This window comes from Plectropomus leopardus, chromosome 12, assembly GCF_026936395.1.
Source record: "Plectropomus leopardus strain MGB_pleo_1.0 chromosome 12, ASM2693639v1, whole genome shotgun sequence".
Lineage (NCBI taxonomy): Eukaryota > Metazoa > Chordata > Actinopteri > Perciformes > Serranidae > Plectropomus > Plectropomus leopardus.
This window is the reverse complement of record NC_142187.1, coordinates 29358985-29378721: the sequence shown is the minus strand read 5'-3', so window position 1 is coordinate 29378721 and position 19737 is coordinate 29358985. Positions and strand designations below refer to the sequence as shown.

General features: G+C 41.0%; 1 protein-coding gene across 11 annotated transcripts in view; it reads left to right on the top strand.

Annotated features, from left to right (window-relative positions):
• ptprfb (protein tyrosine phosphatase receptor type Fb) overlaps positions 1–18936 on the top strand; it is a 215589-nt gene extending 196653 nt beyond the window's left edge. For all 11 annotated transcript variants that reach the window (XM_088085767.1, XM_088085773.1, XM_088085774.1 and 8 more), the window contains 9 exons: positions 154–273; positions 1049–1203; positions 2913–3198; positions 4524–4702; positions 10920–11046; positions 12682–12807; positions 13840–13994; positions 15708–15843; positions 16974–18936. In XM_088085767.1, coding sequence (XP_087941893.1) covers positions 154–273; positions 1049–1203; positions 2913–3198; positions 4524–4702; positions 10920–11046; positions 12682–12807; positions 13840–13994; positions 15708–15843; positions 16974–17042 — 1353 coding nt within the window. In that variant the 3' untranslated portion in view covers positions 17043–18936. The remainder of the gene's footprint in view (positions 1–153; positions 274–1048; positions 1204–2912; positions 3199–4523; positions 4703–10919; positions 11047–12681; positions 12808–13839; positions 13995–15707; positions 15844–16973) is intronic.
• Positions 18937–19737: the final 801 nt, after the last annotated feature.

Below are 19737 nucleotides of genomic sequence, written 5' to 3'. Positions count from 1 at the left end.
TTTTAATTAGACAGCAGACAAAGCCTTTGATCTGACCTCTCTGATGTTCCCTCCTTGTTAATCAGTGTGATCCTACAAGCCTCTCACTAGCCTCGTGTTGGATGCTAGCGGCGGTTCACTCCTGACAGTGTGCCCTCTGTCTTGCTCTGCCAGGTGAAGTGTGACCAGTACTGGCCGTCGCGAGGAACAGAGACCTATGGAATGATCCAGGTCACCATGCTGGACACCGTGGAGTTGGCCACTTACAGCGTCCGTACTTTTGCCCTCTACAAGGTACAGTACTGCCGTTCCTTATTGCATTTAACCATATAGTGAGGCACGCTCATTGGGGAGATGTTCCCAGCAGGTAATTGCCGTTCATCATTACTTGGGGTCACATTTTAAAATGTAATTTCTTATTTTTCTGAAGACAGATAAAGGCTATTACCACTGGAATCATTTTTTCACTGCTGTAATTGGTTTTTAACATCCAAGATTGGTCTCTTGTTCTCTGAAAGGCAATAAAATATTTCAGTTTTTCACTTTGATTCATATACTTCAGTGCAATGATGAAGTGACTGATGTGCCCTTTATTTCTCCTACTTTTTCCCATTACTTACTTATAATTTCTAACATTATTATAATTCCTAATTAAATGCAAGTCTCCAGCTGGAGCAGTTTCTATCAGGAATGGTGACAATGCCAAGAAACCGTTTCTGAGAAACTGCTGAGTTCAATTCCAAAATTATACACTTTATCTACACCTACACTTGCAGAGTGATCACAGCCATGAAGCAGAACACATTATGTGCTGCTATCAAAGTTCTGAGTAAACTCGCGACCTCATCTTAAAATAGCCACATTTCCGATTAAATCACTCATGCTTTTCAAATTTCAGTTGTATAATTTCAGCTCCCTTTCATCAAATCAGCGTGACCTCAACCTGTTCAAGACAATGTTTCCCAGCATGACAAGTTTATCTTTGAAAAGCAGCCGATTACAATTTGCTATGTCAGGTATCCCACTAAGCATAAATGTACACCTCTCTGCTGTACTGACTCTCCTACAGAATGGCTCCAGTGAGAAGAGAGAGGTGAGACAGTTCCAGTTCATGGCCTGGCCGGACCATGGGGTGCCAGAGTACCCCACCCCCATCCTGGCCTTCCTACGGCGGGTAAAGGCCTGCAATCCTCCAGATGCAGGGCCCATGGTGGTCCACTGCAGGTGGGTGTAGACTGGGATGAGCCAAGTATGTGTGCATACAATAACTGAACTGCCCTTTATTTTTGCATGACTTATTTTCTTCATGGATGAAAAGGACCGGTTAAGTCAGGTTTGTGTTTTTTAATCGTAGATCAGTGCCAATACACTGTAAGGGACCCCACATGCAACAGAGATGTTGAAATTCTCTCATCTACAATAATTAAAGTTGTGCACAAATTGCAATTTCACTATGTCCAAGTCTTGAGTTAAAGGATTTAAATCAACTAAAATGGAAATAAAATGTACAATTTTCAGTTGTCAGGCACAGAGAACATAATTAGACTAGAAACCTTATTTACATTTTCTCAATGCATCTTGCCACATCTCAGTTTTTTTTATTTCACCCTTTTTGATCACATTCAGTTGAACATTCATACTCACATCTAATCCCATTTGATGTGACGTGCATTTTGACAGACAAACATAAAGTGCATATATTTTACAATAAGAATGTATGCAGAAAAAGAGACAGAAGAAAAGAGAAAATGCAAAAACTGACACCTTATAACACAGAAGTCATTTGTATCTTGTATGATCAGTTCTCTTGGGCGATATATCAAATGGTAACTTCTGTTTGACAACCTGGACCCTGTTTTCTCATGTTTCTATGTCTAAGTGACAACACCAATTTTTGAAACTGGTCCAAGTATTAAACGAGAGGGCTGCAGCTGCCAGCGGCAAAAAAGGCTGCAATGTAATGTTAATAGATGACTGAGCACCATCAATGTACATCCACTTGCAGTGCTTATTTTTGCCACTGACAGGCTCAGGCTGTTATTATAAGTGTCTGAAAACATTATGGAAAGGATCTTGTTTTGTTAAGGAGTAAGATCCTCTTAGTTAAACAGAAACAGCCCCAAAATTGCCATTGCCAAACCTGCCAGACTGCATTTATATAAAGAGTAATTTTTATTACTGCAAAACACAGTTAATTTAACGTGTAGAGAAACTAAATAAAATACACAAAAGCTGTCTTTGTTCATCTTTTCACTGTTTTAACAAACACCATTTCTTGCTTGGTTTAAATAAATCCTTAATTTACCCAGTTAGATGTGAAAATATGCTGGCTCTCTATAAACTAAAATTACTGTATTTTTTAATAGAGATTGCGGGGTTTAATGATAGCAATTTGGGGGCTGTTTTTGGTTAAACAAAAAGGGTCTTACTCTTCAACAAAAAAAGTCTGTCTCTGCAGTGAGACGTTCCTTAATGTTGTTAGACTTAATCCAAGCCGTCAGGGGCAAAAGCAGGCACTTACAGTGAACGTAATTTGATGGTACCCAAAGTCCCCAAATGGCTACATTTCTGCTTGTTTAGTGGTGCCCGGCCACAGTGGTCTCACTAAATACTGGACCAATTTCAAAAACTGTTCTTCCCATTCGTCACTTAGACACAAAAATGTGAGAAAATAAGGACCAGGTTAAAAAAAAAAACAAAAGTTACCCTTAAACTCAGAACTGCTGTGATTAAATAGTTTATAAGTGCTTTGGTTTTCCAGCTCAGCACTGATAACCTTGTACTTTAGTTTCGTCTCTTTAGATGTTTACCAAAGTGTTTTTACTATCAGCAGATCTTACACAGCGTAAACAGACGTAAGAGAATTATCTGTTCTTTATAGTGAAACATGAAGTTCTTTACCTCTCCTCTCTCTCTCCAACTCTCTCCATCAGTGCGGGCGTGGGCAGGACTGGCTGCTTCATCGTGATCGACGCCATGCTGGAGCGCATGAAGCACGAGAAGTCTGTAGACATCTACGGCCACGTGACGTGCATGCGTGCCCAGAGGAACTACATGGTCCAGACCGAGGACCAGTACATCTTCATTCATGAAGCCCTGCTGGAGGCCGCCACCTGCGGCAACACTGAGGTGCCGGCGCGCAACCTGTACGCCCACATCCAGAAACTCACCCAGCCCCCGCCCGGCGAGACGGTTACTGCCATGGAGTTGGAGTTCAAGGTGAGTTGAAGATAAGCCCCACACCTCAGACAAGTATGACTTAAAGATCTATTTGATTATTTTTTTTATTGTAAGAAATGTCTCCTGTGGGGTGTAATGAAGAATTTTACTTAAGAAAAGACATTTTAGAACAGCTTTACTATGCCTCCATGTCAGCGATAGCCCAGGCCAGAAGCATCATGTTTTTCAAGAACCACCTTGAAACTGTGCTGATTGTGTAGATCTGTATGTGAAGCATCCATGTTTTCAAAGACATGGATGTAAAGTGTAAGTGCAACTTGACTGGTGCGTTGAGGCATGCAACCATGTGGCAGTATACCTAGTTTATAGTGCACTGCAAAATTTTCTTGCTAAAAACCAGATTTTCAAAAATTTCTCAATCAACTCTGATCTGGAAGCACCATGCGGTGCTCATTCTTTTATCATCTAATGTCATGGAAAGGGCATGAGACTGCAGTTGCGATTTTTGACCTTCTGTCCAGGGTGTCACTGTTGTGCTTATGTGATCACATAGTGGTTTAAACATGTTTGACATAATTAATTCACCAATTAAGCCAGTGAACAGGATTTTTTCTCTGTGACATTGGTGCTGAGGCATCCCAGCAGCTACAGTAACACTGTGGAGTCAGTACATACGAACACACGTGTTCCAGAGACAAATGGACCTGAACAAGCACACATAAACACACAACACATCAACACACCGACATGTGGAGCATTACAAAATGACTGACACAGGCACATACACACAGCTGGTGTTCAAGGTGACTCGCAATACACACACACACACCTTCTGTCAATAGCCATCGACTGTGATGTTATTACACACTTTCCTCCCAGCGCGGCTCTGCCATTAGCCCTCTTATGACCATGATCCATTCTGTTTGAAATGATAATAGCATCTACACTCCTGCCAACAACGGAGAATGAAAGAGTGAGAGAATGATTGCGGCGTATGTGGGGGCCACAGCCTCCATGCCTACACAGTCTGGCCACAACACACACACACAAATTCTCCCGGAGTACCATGACTGTCCACACACACTCCTGTGCTGTCCATCTGTGCTCCGTCCACTGCCAGCACTCAGATTGTCACGCCCACAGTCCTCCAAGCACTTGGACTCTATGGGAGACAAGTCCACTGCACCTACCAGCAGCACTTCTTATTTATCTCGACAGGAAACCTTAAGTCTAAGTTCTAAATAGAGACTTGACAGGCAAGCATTTCAGACCTCCCATGTTTGTTTACCACAGGTCACAGGTCACTCATTTTTTTCTCTCCATCTCTCTCCCTTTCTGATATCTTCCAACCTTTTATTAAACAGAGACTGGCCAACTCCAAAGCCCACACGTCACGCTTCATCAGCGCCAACTTGCCCTGCAACAAGTTCAAGAACCGCCTGGTCAACATCATGCCTTTCGAGTCCACCCGCGTCTGCCTGCAGCCCATCCGTGGCGTAGAGGGCTCTGACTACATCAACGCCAGCTGCATCGACGGCTACAGGTCAGCAGAGAACCTCACCTTCAATAGCTGAATATGATGGCGATGAGTGTGATTAAAGTGCTGTCTTTCAGCTTTAAAGGACAGGCTGCATTATTCTATAGAGCTTTTCATTGCTACTCTATTGCCAGGGCAACAGCTTCGGTCCCTGTTTGCTTCCTGTCAGTTACTGCGTTAACAAACATTTCAACAGAAAATACAAAGGGACCCATTAGGAATGTTTATGTTGTCAAGAAAGGGTCTATTTTTATCCTATTGTCAACAGATCCCATGGAAAGAAGAAAACCAACAATATATTAATCCATCTCTCAGTTTCATTACCCACACCACACTACCTTGGCTCTCATCCTCAAGCAGATTTATTCTTACTGAAGATGGAAATCTTTAAAAAACAGGTCACAAATGTTGATGTTTTTTTAAATAAGGTTCATTATTTCCAGAAACAGCTGGGCACTGTAGTTTTTAGCAAAACGGGATTAAGTAGAGCATTTGTTGGGGACTATTTTCGTTAACAGATTAATACACATTTGGTGCTCTAGTGAGTAATTAATGCTGCAGGACCCAGTGCAGCAGTGTGGTTCATTGATTTGCTTTAAATACTTTTTGGACAACAATGAAAGGTCTATGGCACGGAGTATAAGTTGCATCAGGCTTTGGTTGCACAGGTAATAGCTCAGGATGCACAATAATATCGACACGTCATTGGTATCGGCAGACATTGGCTTTAAATATTGGCCAACATGCTGATATCACAACCCAATTTTTTCTTTATTTCGTCAAACTGGTTATTTTTATATCGGCATATCGACCCTTCGTCCCTTGTAATACCTGTTGGTAGATTCAGTTTATTGTATGCATTGACAATAAGATAATTTAGAACAACAGCAACCTAATCCTTTAAATATACAGTATTATAGGCAGGACTTTCCTGAAATACAGAAGTAATCCCTCTCAATCATCACTTATGACCCACTTTAACTGCGTGGCAATTCATCTGCAGAGCCTCTGCCTGTATAATATTATTTTCTTATATTTTCGGTTCTCTGGTCGTTTATGGACGTGTACCCCGACAGCGCTCAGGTGACGTCGAGACTTTATTAAAAGGTAGCAACCAGGTTCCAGACCATAAGCAGCAGGCATCCATTTTCTCTGTTTTTCTTCCCTTTCCTTCCTTATTTTTACCCCTCTGTCTTTGTCCCTTTCTATTTTCCTGCTTAATCTCTCTGCTTTGTGCCTCTTTTTTCTCTCTCTCCTCTCATTCTCTTCTCTCACTTTATGGGTGTGTACTCCCACAGCGGTCAGGTGAGGTCGGAGCTTCAGTAAAAGGCAGCAACCAGGTGCCAGACCATTAGCAGCAGGCATCCCTTTTCTCTATTTTTCTCCCCTTTCCTTCTTTATTTTTACCCATCTCTATCTCTTTCTCTCTCCATTCTCTTTAATTTGTCTCCTTCGCATCTCTCCTTTCTCTTTCTCCTCTCACCCTCTTCTCTCTCGCTTTACGGGAGTGTACCCCCACAGCGGTCAGGTGAGGTCGGGGTTTCATAAAAAGGTAGCAACCAGGTGTCAGACCACATGCAGCAGGCGTCCAAGAGACAGTTAAAGAAAAACACAAGTATAGAGAGGCCAAACGCTGGAGAATCTGGGATTGTTTTTCACTTTAACTCAACAAACCGTAACCAGCAACCATGTATAGTGCACCTTTAAGGGTGTTTGAGTGTTCATGTCCATTTTGGGACATAGCAGCAGGAAAGTGATCCTAAATGTTAGTGATGAGCGAGTATATTATTGTCTGTGTCTGTATTTGTTAAACCAGCTAAATTATCTGTACCTGTACTCGAAGTGGGCGGGGTTTGAATGAGAAGTGGGTGTGAATTTAACTCAAAATGGGTGGAGTTAAACCAGAAGTTTATTGAGATGGGTTGATCAGAAGTTAATATACTTGTAGTTTATTGGAAAACTATTTACAGAAAAAGCTCAGGATTGATCATTTCTGATCACAAGAGTAAGAAAGAGTAAGAAATTGAAAGCATCTACCCTGACAAGGATTTTACTTCATTATGAGTACAGGTATTGACACATTTTACTTGGATGATTGTTATATAAAGTACAGGGTTCCCACATTTTTGCCAATATATTTGCAAAGCTTTTCCATAACTTTTTTATAATATTTTACCACATTATCGTGACTTTATGTATATATATACTTTATATATATATTTTAGAAAGCGTAGGACTTAAAACAGTTGCCTCCTAGGCATTTGTGAATAAGCACACTGCTAACGCTTGCTATCTTTACTCACAAAGAACACATTCCTGACGAAACCAGTTTTGTGTGCCAAAAAACAAGACCAGCAAAAATGGGTACTTTGCAAAACATGATGGCCATGCCCCTTTTTGCGGGACAGAGGACCAAAGATCCAACCAACAGTCCCACAGCGCAGCGCTAGATTTTAAATGCAAAGTATTGTGCTTAATATTACACACATTTTGGGGTTTTTATGAGCATATCTTTAATGATACCCCAAAAAATGTATTTTCAAAACATTTCTAGGTCAGTTTTTTCTAATTCCATAACTTTTCTCTGAATTTTATGATTGTGGGAACCCTGAAAGCACATTACCTGTACTTGTTTCATCTGGGTACTCTGCTTAATCCTACTAAACATGAAAACAGGGTCACCAACAATTTTTTTTGTTGCCTCACAGTGAAATTTAAGTCACCTGTCAATCCAAATGAGGTCAATCCAGGGAAAAATACCAAGTGCACTGATGATGAGTCACAGATTTCAAGGCAGGCATCGTTTGAGCAGGACTTTCAACCACGTATTAAGGTTTTCAATTACTGTCCGTCTCCTAAAATCCATCACAGTTTCTCTGATGTGGATGTAAACATCCTCAGAGTCTGCACTTTAACCTTGCAGTCATTGTTTTATTTCATGTCCAATGTCCTGGAGTACAGAGCCTGCACAACAGAAATTGCATTGCTGTTCCTAATACCTTCCGGACTGCACTGAATGTGTCTGCAGTTGTTTTCTGGCATCAGAGATTGTTACAGGTGTGAAAAACACCGTAGGTATCCACAGCGGACTAGATGAAAATGTATGGGAGGGGACTGAAGATGAGTCCGCAGTGGGCAGTATCCAGTTGCAAGAATTACTCCCGGCTCTGTCAATGTGGCTCTCGTCTGCTGAGCCACTGCCGCTTTCCTATCGAAGCTACTGCATGTCCTTGTGTGCTCTGCGAGTCCAAATTGCTTCCTAGAGGGAGGAAGATGAAAAGGCAGCTCTCTGTTTTATATCTATATAAGTACCAGAGAAGTGACAGACTGAGCTGGCTCGTCTGTGGTTGAAGTGTACAGCGAGGGGATGGATTTAGCCAGCCTGAAATGCCATTCAGTCCATATGGGGTTCTGCTTCGTACCAGGCCGTGACAGAGACAACACCCCCTCCCCCCAACTCCCTCCTCTTCCTCCAGCCCTGTTGTTAATGAGAAGGTGCTCCGCAGAGGCAGACCCTCTATTGTTGCTGTGTAAATAGCATAATTGCAGCAAGAGAGTAGTGTAATGAAGTGTGTTTTCCTAACTCCTCCCTCCCTTTTTTTCCCTTCTCCGTGTTCTCTGCTTTTCCTCTTTTTCCATCCCTGTCCTTCTTTATTTTTACCCTTTTCTATCTTTGTCTCTCTCGATTCTCCTCCTTAATCTGTCTCCTTCTTACTTCTTTCCTCTCGCTCTCTCTCTCCTCCCACCCTCTTCTCTCACTCGCCATCTTAATTTTCCATCCAAACATCATGGCAGACACAGACATATCCGGGTGGGGACCTGTTGTGTGCACCGGCGGCACTGTGTGATTAAGCCACTTTTAAAGCCCGGGCATAAATAAAAACTAAACAGGGGCCTCCAGTGCCCTTCACCCCAGCGTCTTCAAGAAAAGCCAATAATATGCTAAGCTAATGAGAGGCGAACCATTGATTCCAGCTATGCTATCAGGGGCGGGAGCCCTGGATATGCTCCGATGCAGGCTGGAGTTTTAGCATTGTAATGAGGTTGAAATGAAACACTATGTCCTCAAGCACTGCAGTCATGTGGGATGATGCAGAGAGTGCTTTGTGCTGTTTGGCAGCGCGCTCATCAGGACACTGTGTGCAGAGAAGTCAGTATTGTGTGATACGGTTAGAATTGTTTTTGTTTTGGCTAGGGGCTGTATTATGGGGAGGTTAGAGGGGTCCACCCTATCAATTTGAAATTTAGCATTCATCCCGTGTTTAGCTTTGCTTCTCTTTATTCCTCGTCTGCTCTTACATTCCCTTTTCCGACGTTTTCATTTTCATCCTTTTCGTCTCATCTCTTTTTTCCTCTTATCTCATTTTCCCCCTCTCCTCTCATCTCCTTTCCTCCTCTCTCTTCTTCTCTCCTCACTCCTTTTTTTCTCTTCTCCTCTTCTCTCACCTCTCCTCCAACAGTCACTTTTACTTTGCACTCTGATGACCAGCTGGAGAGAGCAGCGCTCACTCGTTTCATCTCCTCAAATTTCCCTCTCAACATCTTCCCCCTCTACTTTGTGCATCCCCTCTCTTTACTTTGCATTTCTCTTCCCCTCTGTTTTCATCTTTTTAATTTGACTCCTCACTCTGTTGCCTTCCCTCTCCTCGTACGCCATCTCCTCTCCTCTCAACCAATCTGTTGTTTCTTTATTTGTGCGAGCGAGGCCCTGAGCATATTCTAATCTCCCGGTTCCACATTAGTGCTTTGCCTGCAGCACCTTCATTAGTTGCTCAGCCATGGCTCAGTGTGTGACTGTGTGCGTGTGTGTAGTAGCGTGTCTCAATATACATGCAAAAAAACTACCTATTCGTGCATATTCGTACACCTGAATGCAAACTTAGACGTGCTGCAGACATGTGAGAGTGTGCGTGCACGATCACGCGTGTTTGGTGTTGGATTACTCAGCTGCCTCTCGGTGTGTTGTTCGGTGCGCTGCTGCCACCTGCTGTTTGACAGGAAAACTGCTCAGCTGAGCCAAAGTCACGTAGGACACCAGCACAGCTCTGGCTCAGTGGATGAGCTCATCTCTGGTTTTGTGAGCATATCAAGTGCTCTCTCTCTCATTCTGTGGAGCCTTACAGAGCGGAAGGAGGAAGATGTAGAGGATATATACCGGCTTAAGTAGCTCAATGATGATGATAGTTGCCAAGGATTATTTGCTATGTTCATTAAACGTGTTGGAATTTGTCTTGTTGGCATTAGGAAAGAGAAAATTATGGCAAACAGTACAAGGACAACAGGACTTTACATATTTGCTGCTGAATGCTTTTAAGCATTAAGACCTTCTGGGTTTAGATTTCTTATAAGTCATGCCACTGTAGGTTCTTCTTATATGAATGTTCATTATCCTTTGAAACCTGGAGCGACATCACTCTCCTTGTGCTGCTTTTATGTGCCTTTCACTCATACTTAAACCTTTGAACCCTAAAAATAAATTGGTGCAATTTCTTTCAAAAACATGGGAAAAAAGGGCAATGAGAATTTTTCACAAATTAGTAGACTTCAGTTGTTTTTTTTAAAAAAGCTAGGTAAAAAAATATCAAGAGAAAAAAGAAAAAAACTATAGAAAACTATAGTTATTATAATCATAATTACATACATAAAACTTTGTAAGAAAATTGTTATCATTTTTAAGCACTTTTTTCAGGTCGTTTTTGTGCTTTTTTTTGTTAGTGTCATGTACATTTTATTTACCTATGCATTTATTTTGTTAAATTGTATGTAATTTTCTTGTAATTTAACCTAATTTCTTGCTACTTTTTGCACCATTTCTTCTTTCATTGCTCATTGCCTTCTTCCCATGTTTCAGAATGAAATATTGCCAATTTTCTCAGGTTTTGCAAGGGTTAAATGGTACGTGTTGCTTCCATAGAACAAAAATGGAAAAATGGATTAACACAGGCAGCTCTTCCCCATTTTATTTGAATAAATTTGTGTCTGAATGTATTCCAGCACTTTATAAGACACTAGTTTTGTTGCATATCTCATCCGTTATTAAATTTTGGGGTTTGAGCTGGATTAACAGCCTCTACAACAACAGCACTCCTTTATCGCTAAATCATTTCTGGTTATTGCTTTGTGATGTGCTTTATAACACCAGCTGTAAAAGCACCATAAAGTTCATAATTATTATGTGTAATGTTTAATCTCTGCCTCCTTTTTTGTGGTGTTTCGTTTTTAGACAGCAGAAGGCCTACCTGGCCACACAGGGCCCGCTGGCGGAGACCACCGAGGACTTCTGGAGGATGCTGTGGGAGCACAACTCCACCATCGTCGTCATGCTCACCAAGCTACGAGAGATGGGACGGGTAATACACGAACACATACATCAATGCTCGCAGCACCTGTTAAAGGTCACTGGACCGTTTCAGAGAGTGATAACAATATTTATACACTGGGTCGCTTCAGCTAAGCTACTGCGTCACACTGCTCAAATATTATTTAATTCCAACCCTGAACATTAACTCTGGTTGAAAGTTAACTTCCTTATCGCCACAGCTGGAATACATCTGGGTTGAAACTAGCATGATACTGTGCTATTATAATCGGGTGCATTCCAAGCATACTGATAATTCCCGTACTGCATGACTGCATCACATATTTTAGGAAGCTAAATGGTGTTTTTGGAAAAAAAAGTTAGGCAGCCCTTGTATAGATAGAAAGGAAGTTTAGAGTTGAGTTTCAAAATGTCAACAGTGACCTTTAAAATGATCAGCAGATTTTGGGGAGAGGTCATAAGGCACAGCAACAAAATCAAGGAGTGAGACTTAAATATAGTGTTTGGTCATTTTGGGAATATGCTTTTTGCTCAGCGTTAGATAAGAAAATCAATACCACTCTCCCATCTGTCCTTTAAATAAAACGCCAGGAGACTGTTAGCTTAGCTTAGCACAAAGACTGGAAAAAGGGGGAAACAGCCGGCGTGACTCCATCAAAAGTGACCTCCTGGATTCTCTCAAGGAAACTATGAAAGAAGGAAAGGTCATGACGTCAATGAATGTCGCACCAAAGTCTGGCATCAATCAAAAATTCGAACGCTGTCACTGACTACATGACCTTTACTTCTTTTATAATTTTTTTTAGGTTCTATAACGGTCTGCCTTTGATTCCAGAGGAGAACAATCATTGCATTTCATTTAATTAAGGAAAAAATTACCCAAACACAAAGAGGTGCTGTCAGACTGATTTTTCTTTTCACCTTTGGACAGAGAACGAGTAGCTATTTCTCCATTTTCAGGTTTTATGCTAAGCTAACCTAACCAGATGCTGGCTCCAGCTTCATATTTGAAACCCAAACAAATTAATTTGATTTCTTTCAAAAACATGGGAACAAAAGGCAATAAGCAACATCAGAAGAAATCATAAAGAGAAATTTGTTTTTTTCAAAAAGCACAAGAAAATTACCTTGAAATTAGCAAAAAAGGAGGGTGAAAAAAATCTTTATAATAATAATATGCTCTGTATAACATCTTCTTTAGGTAAAGAAAGGTGACTATACACTAATGAAACATACTTATTTTATTTCATTTCTGCTAATTTATCCCCCTAAATCCTACAAACTAGACCTTGAAGGAAGTAAAATCAGTGCCCTCATCTCTGTACCAGTTTGATTAAATCCATAATATCTTTGACTGAGTTGTTTTTTTGTGATTATGAGAGTGATTCCAGCAGCACTCAACTGCATTTCATAGCTTTTATCACCCTCTCATCCATAATCACAGTTTATGAATCAGACAATATTTCATAACAACAGATTAGTCTCCCCTTGATTTTCCTTTGTTAGAGAGAGAGAGACCTCCTCATGACTCAAAATGACTAATAACGTACAGAAATCCGTACTAATAATATCCTGCACTTGTGCACCAGGCAATCATTATGTAAAGGACTGAAAAAAAATCTTCAGATATAGGTGCTTAAAATTTTGCCTCCCTTTTCTTTTGCAGGAGAAGTGCCATCAGTACTGGCCAGCGGAGCGTTCAGCCAGGTACCAGTACTTTGTGGTGGATCCAATGGCTGAGTACAACATGCCTCAGTACATCCTCCGAGAGTTCAAAGTCACAGATGCCAGGGTATGTTGGTTTCACTCTGTGTGTGAATATCTGTGGGTATGCCCGTGTGTGTATGTGTGTGTGTGTGTGTGTGTGTGTGTGTGTATGTCTTGTTGGTGATGGAGGGAAATGGGGATTGATTGGCGTTTTACACAAATACAACCATCCAACCCAAATCTATCTTAATTTTAGGTTTTCATACAAATGCTGACAGTCTCGCTAAGTGTTAAGAATTATACCGACTGTGATTTCAAGGTAGAGATGATCAGAACGCATCCCGTGTTATTTCTCCTGACAGGCTGACATCAACTGAATGCACCATCAAACATGTTTACCCGGATTTAGTAACAGTATGCTTGCTCTATGGATTGTACGTGTGTGTGTTGCGAGAGCACTGTGTGAAAATACATGAAAAGCATAGCCTTCAATCCCCGAGGGCCAGTGCTGCAACTCCCTGTGATGCAGTAGTTTCAATGGGCTATAAATATACTTTACTGTCATCAGAAGGCCCTCAGCGGCGCACTCTAATCCCACATCCACGCCTTCTCTCAGTATATGCATTCAAAGAGCGAAAGATTCAGAAATACAGTCCTAATATGCACGAAAAACATTTAATTCACACATGCTGGCATCACAGTGCTGTCAGATGTGGGGCTCCATGTTGCAGTTAAGTGTCTGTCAGTCCTGGTCCACGAGTGCCTCAGTCCTGCTGGTTTTCTCTCCTGCCAGGTCGTCGGATTTATTCATATTGCATCCCAGGTGTAAATTGGATGATTAGATGGCTGCAGCGAAAAGCAGCAGGGTTACGGTAGTAGCGGACATCGACTGAGAAGCTGTGCTGTGTGGTTTTTTCGGGGTTTTTTTGCAAATTAGAGCAAAGGCTGCAGAGAAAAAAGCACAAACTGAAAAGTACAGCAGTGTTATTTGCTCTTAGAGATAAATAAAATAAAAGCATCGAATCAAGGTCAGCTGAATTATGCACGCTATAAACCTACATGTTTTTCTACCAGGAATTGTGTCTCTTAAATAAACTTGTTACTTGCTGCCCCTCAGGACGGCCAGTCCAGAACAATCCGCCAATTCCAGTTCACTGACTGGCCTGAGCAAGGAGTGCCAAAAACTGGAGAAGGCTTCATTGATTTCATTGGACAAGTGCACAAAACTAAGGAACAGTTTGGACAGGATGGACCAATCACTGTACACTGCAGGTACGACAAATGAATCAGTCAGTCAGTCAATGTATTGTCATTGCACAGCTGCATAATGAAATTATGTTTCTCCAGTGGTACACATAGGATTTTTCAGACAAGTAGACACCTCAAAGACCACATACATAAGTTTAAAAACAATGTATAAGTAGCATATAAAACAGGTAATTAAAGCAGATTCAGAGCCATTAATTATTGCACAGTCATGAAAAATTGTACATATTCAGGATAAGACAAATTAAAATCAAGACAAATCTCTAGGCATAAAGGATGGCTGCTACTTCAGAGCTTTGTATACGCTCCAGTGATTATGTACCAGCAGAGGTCTTATAACTGTCTCTGCAGTGTCAAATGGAAAATAACCTGCATGCCACAAAGCACAAGCAACTTCGATAATGACAAGGATTTATACCAGAGTTCAGATATTCTGTGATTGTCTGCACTTTGATCCTTAAACACTAATTAAATCATCCTGTGTGGAAAATTGCATTTTATTTTCAAATTTTTAAAGGATTTCACTCATTTGCCATTTCATTAGGTAAAAGTAATGCATTCTTCTTCTTAAAGAAGTCTTTATGGTCATTTACAGGGCTGTATCACGCTATACTGAGGGGTGTTGGGTATTTAGTCGTGGTTGACAAAATACAATTAGTCTTTTCTACACGGAGATCACGCCATAGGGCCGTTATGAAGTCCCTTCTTTGCGCCACCTTTGCATTTTTACACAGAGCCAAACAATGGTGGTGTGATTTTGGACAGCATGCTGGCATCACAGAAGCAAAACAGGTGTGACGCAAGAAAGTAACATGGCAATAACAATCATTTACCTTCTTTGTTTTATGGCAGCTGAGCTGTTTCTCTGCTCAGAGGGTAAAGAGCTTCAGAATCTCATTATTTTCCCATTTTACAGTTGCTGTTGTTCTTCGTCAAGTTAGCCGTTTACTGCTACTAGCTGCTTTTTAAGGCCACATATAGACGAGAATGGCTCTTGTTCAAAAAGAAATGTTTTTCTTTAGCATTTTTAAACCAATCATATGATAACATTGTGAGAACAATCGTCGTGTACATGGAAACCCAAAAACAACCAAAAACGCTGTGTGCATGCCAGGCTTGTAGTTGGCGGTATAACTTTGTAATGACACACCATAGAAGAACACCACGCACATTAAGAAGTGCAGCCGTGACGTCAAGGTTCTCACAGGATCTGTGCATCGCCCATTTACATGTCGTCGTAAGAACAAAAGACCAAACAGCAACAAAGGTTTAACGTTTTATGCAAAAATGGTCGCCAAAGTAAACGGCCCCTGAATCTCCTGCAGTGGTTCGCACACATAACACGCCATCAAAACGTCACACCTGTCCTGTCCGTGGTCTCGTCCTCCCGGCCGTTCTGTTTGTGCAGACGCCATTTCAGCGCTGTTATAACCTCTGTTGCAATTTCTCGCCTTGAACAGGCAGTATATAAGGGGCTGTTTGTCCCAGTCAGATGTGCTGTACACATTAAGTGCATTATAAAAGCAAAAGTAACAAATAAAGTATTATAATTTGTGTCACACATTTACAGTTCAGTTTTAATAAAATTAATGAAACCACTGGTCAGTCACTTTTTTATTCAGAGAAATTCGTTACCAAAGTACAATTTAATTCTTTCATTTCTGTTATAAAGAGTTTCAGAGCCTGTCATAAAGACTCTTCTGTGTGTTTGCTCTTCAGTGCCGGGGTGGGCAGGACCGGAGTCTTCATCACCCTCAGCATCGTGCTGGAGAGGATGAGGTATGAAGGAGTGGTCGACCTCTTCCAGACAGTGAAGACACTTCGCACCCAGCGGCCTGCCATGGTGCAGACCGAGGTAAGCTGTTCATGCTCAATATCCCACACTGACAGGCTGGCACTCCAAAGTCACTGTTGAATAATTTTAAGGTGTAAACTTGATGTTATCCAGTCACTGTCCTTTTTTTGACTTTGTAGAGGTTTTAAAGGTGCTTCAGAAACTCCGAAGCAATTTTCATTGCTGCTATAACAGAGGGCCAGTGTCAAATCTTCCTCGAATTAAGAATTGATAAATATATTCTATAACAAACAGGCAAAGCATAGTAATAAGAATTTTAAAGTAGACAGTCATGGTATGAATTTAAATGAGTTCATAAACATTTTAAAATAAAAAAAAGTTATCTATCAAATTTAGATTACTGTGACACAGAGAAGTGTAATTTCATCGCTGCCTTTAGCTACAATTAAAGAGAAGAGTCACTTCTAATGATTTCCTTAGATTGTGATAAACTTATAATTACATAATGGTGGTTAAACTCACCACACATTTTTACATTATTTATTCATAAAAACAAAATTCAACAGAAGTATCTGTGGCAAAAATGATTGGTTCTTAAAAGTTAAATCAGTGATTTTCAATACGTCTCTTCACTGCTGAGATTTCAGCAAAGAACAACAAAAAGTTCTCCGTGTCACCTGAAAAGCCTGAAGCACAGAATGAAAATATAAGAATAATATGTAATTATGATAATTATAAATATAGTTTTTCCCTAGTTTTTCTGTTTTTCTCCAGGTATTTTTCTGAGCTTTTTTAAAATGGTTTTCTAAATCCATGAATTTCTTGCCATTTATGGAACATTACTTACCAAGCTGCTCATTGCCTTTCCCCCCATATTTTCGAAGGTAATCACACAACTTAAGGTTTAAAAACTTGTGATAGGCGTCTAAAAGCAGCACAAGAAAAGTGATGTTGCTCCAGGATTCAAAGGGTTAAATTGCAGGAACCTTGTTAGACAGATAAGCCTCTCCTCAGGAGGAGCGACAGAGGAAAAATCTTCTCCCAGGACAGAGACAAGCAATAGAAGTTGAGTGGACAGAGTGGACCAGAACAGCAAAAAAACAGTTTGATAGGTCATATTCCAGACCTGCACACAGACGCTCTTACTAAGGCTTCTTTTTCTTCTTACTCTTCCTCCTCTTCCTCTCCAGGACCAGTACCAGTTGTGCTACAGGGCAGCATTGGAGTACCTGGGGAGCTTTGACCACTATGCAACATAACCACTCCCACCGCGCAGCCTCCCTGGTCAAACCTCTCAGGAGTGTGCCAAGTGTCCCATCTCAGCAACCATCCACTCACTTGACCCCCTAAAACCCGACCCCCTCGCAGCTACCGGAGGGGGTGGAGAAAGGGACGCGCTTGCAGACCCGGCGACGGGTTTAACCAATCACAGAGATCCACGCCGACTTAACCAACCACATGAGATTTTGCTTTAAAAATAATAACAGAAACATTACAATGACTCTGACAAATATGACAACTCTTGTACAGAAACGACAGCGCAGACCGGCAGCTCGCCTCTCTGCTCTGTCGAAGCCAAACCTCCCTGATTGTCAAAGGCTACTGGTAGCACTAAGAGAGCACTCTCTCTGTTTTTTTTTTGTTTTTTTTGTTAATTATATTGTCAATATTATGATTCATTATGTCAAATGTTATTGTTTAGTATATTTGTTGTTTTTAATAATCATTTTAACATCAGACATTTCTTCTGTCTTAAACTGCCCAGCCTAGGGCATGCATTATTTTCATAATCGGTACTTTTTTTTGTTTTTAATTTTTATTTTAGGGTACTTTTAGCACAAGGGACATGTATTTTTAACACGTTCCTAGATACTAATACAGGAGGACCACTGTTCTCTGAGCTGCTGTCAGATTTCTTTTGTCACACGATATTATTGTTTTATTCATTTATATGTGTCATAAATATTGTGTTCGGTCTTACGCAGTTCAATAGCTCAAAAAAAATTGCCTATTCACTTGCCGTTTTGGGTTTTAAAAAAGTCAAAAATTGAACTCAGAGCACACTTGCTAAAGTTTGGCCTGTAAACGTGGTAGCTACTTACAAAACAAAAAGTGAATTAGCTAACAGGAGACTAAATCAGAGGTGTACAGAAATGGAAAGCACATGATTTCTACGCGTTTGTTTTTTTCGTTTTGTTTTTCATCAGAAGCCTATGGCATTGAGGCCTTCATACTCCAACAGCGGAGAACTTACCTGAGGAAAACAGACTTTTGTACCCAAAGGGTAGTTGACAGAAAATAAACTCCCTGATCTCTGAATAAAGTTGCTCTTCAAGTCCCTCCCATCTCCTTGCTGCCCATTAAGCGTGGTCAGTTTGGTGGAGTTGAGCCACACAAACACCGAAAGGAGCGGAAGTGGTTCATACGGGCTGAGGAGTAGAGCCATCAGCGCTGGCACCTGTACAGAATCAACCATTCCTACCAGAGGGAAAGAGACTCAGCCCTTTGGACTGAAACCTGATATTATTTTATACAGAAATAGAACTATAAATATATATATAATTATGATTGATTATATATATGTACAATTACACATAGATATATACACAGCTTCAAAGGTATATTGTTAAAAAGGATTAATTCTGCTGATCTACCAACCCTAGAGACACTGCAGAGAGCCTGCTGTCCTAGAGTGTGTATTAATGGAAACACCGTTGTATCTACTGTACTACCATAGTAACTTTGACAGCTGGTTGTCCGTCTGAATGAGGAAAAACAGCACAACCCCCCACCCCACCCATCAAAAACGGACAACTCCTCACTCAATCGCACCACTCAAGCACACATCTTCTCCCACCCCCAAGCCGCAGGAGGGGAGCGTCTGATCGCGAGAGGCCTAAATGTCGTGGTGGCGGTGGCGGTGACAGTGGAGGAGGCGGCGGTGGGAGGGAGGGGGGACTTGAATACGCTGGCGAAAAACTAAAAATGTTCATTTTTACCTTGTGAATGCTTAGTGCTGTAGGGGTTCGATCTGTTGTACACACAGTCTGTTTTCTATTTGTTGATAAAGAACTGGAATTTAAAAAGAAACTGTTGATGAAAAAGAAAAAACATTGATGTTAATAAAGTTAAATAATTGGGTTTTTGTACAAATCTTGGCTTGTGGCGCTTTGTTTCTTTATCCCGTTGTGTAAAAAAAAATGTGAATAGTTATTCTTAATTGCTAAATATTTCACTGTATAAGTTTGCTCTTCTGTTTTCAGAAATGTTGCCTGTTAAACTGCCCAAAAATATTTCCTGATGTTTGACCGCTGTGTCCTTTGTTTAAGGTTCTTGTTCCAACAATGCCAAAGACAGTGTTAACATTAACATGTGTTGTGGTGATCCGAACACAAGTGGACACCCGAGAAACATTGTCGTTCACACTTGTGTCGATCATGCATCTTCACCTGATCACTGCAGATTTTGTTACTGCCCTGCGCACAGTTGTTACGTTACACTTTTGGTTGATGCTCTGTAGCATGTTTGTTCGTTACACTAGCGGTTGGTTGTGTCAGCTGATGATAGCTGGAGATATCGCTCCTTGTCGGGGACACATTAGATGCATGTGACCCAGACCACCTCGGAAAGTGTGCTGAGTGATCAGATCACAGTGTGTCTTGCTGATTGTTTACACCTGTATTTACTGCCGTCCACTTAATGATCAGATCACCTAAAACACGTTAATATCAAATGTAAACAGGGCCTTAATGTTCAGATACTTGACATTGTATGTGTGTGTGTATGTGTGTGTGTGTGTTTGCTTGCAGGAGTGTAGCTAGGATTTCTGAAGGCCACATGTCACACTCTTCAACAACACATGAAGTCGGCCCAGTCGTCATGGAGATGGCATAAATTGTCATCACTAATTTTTAAGGTAAATGAAGCTACGATGTTTTGTTTGTGTGTTTGTGC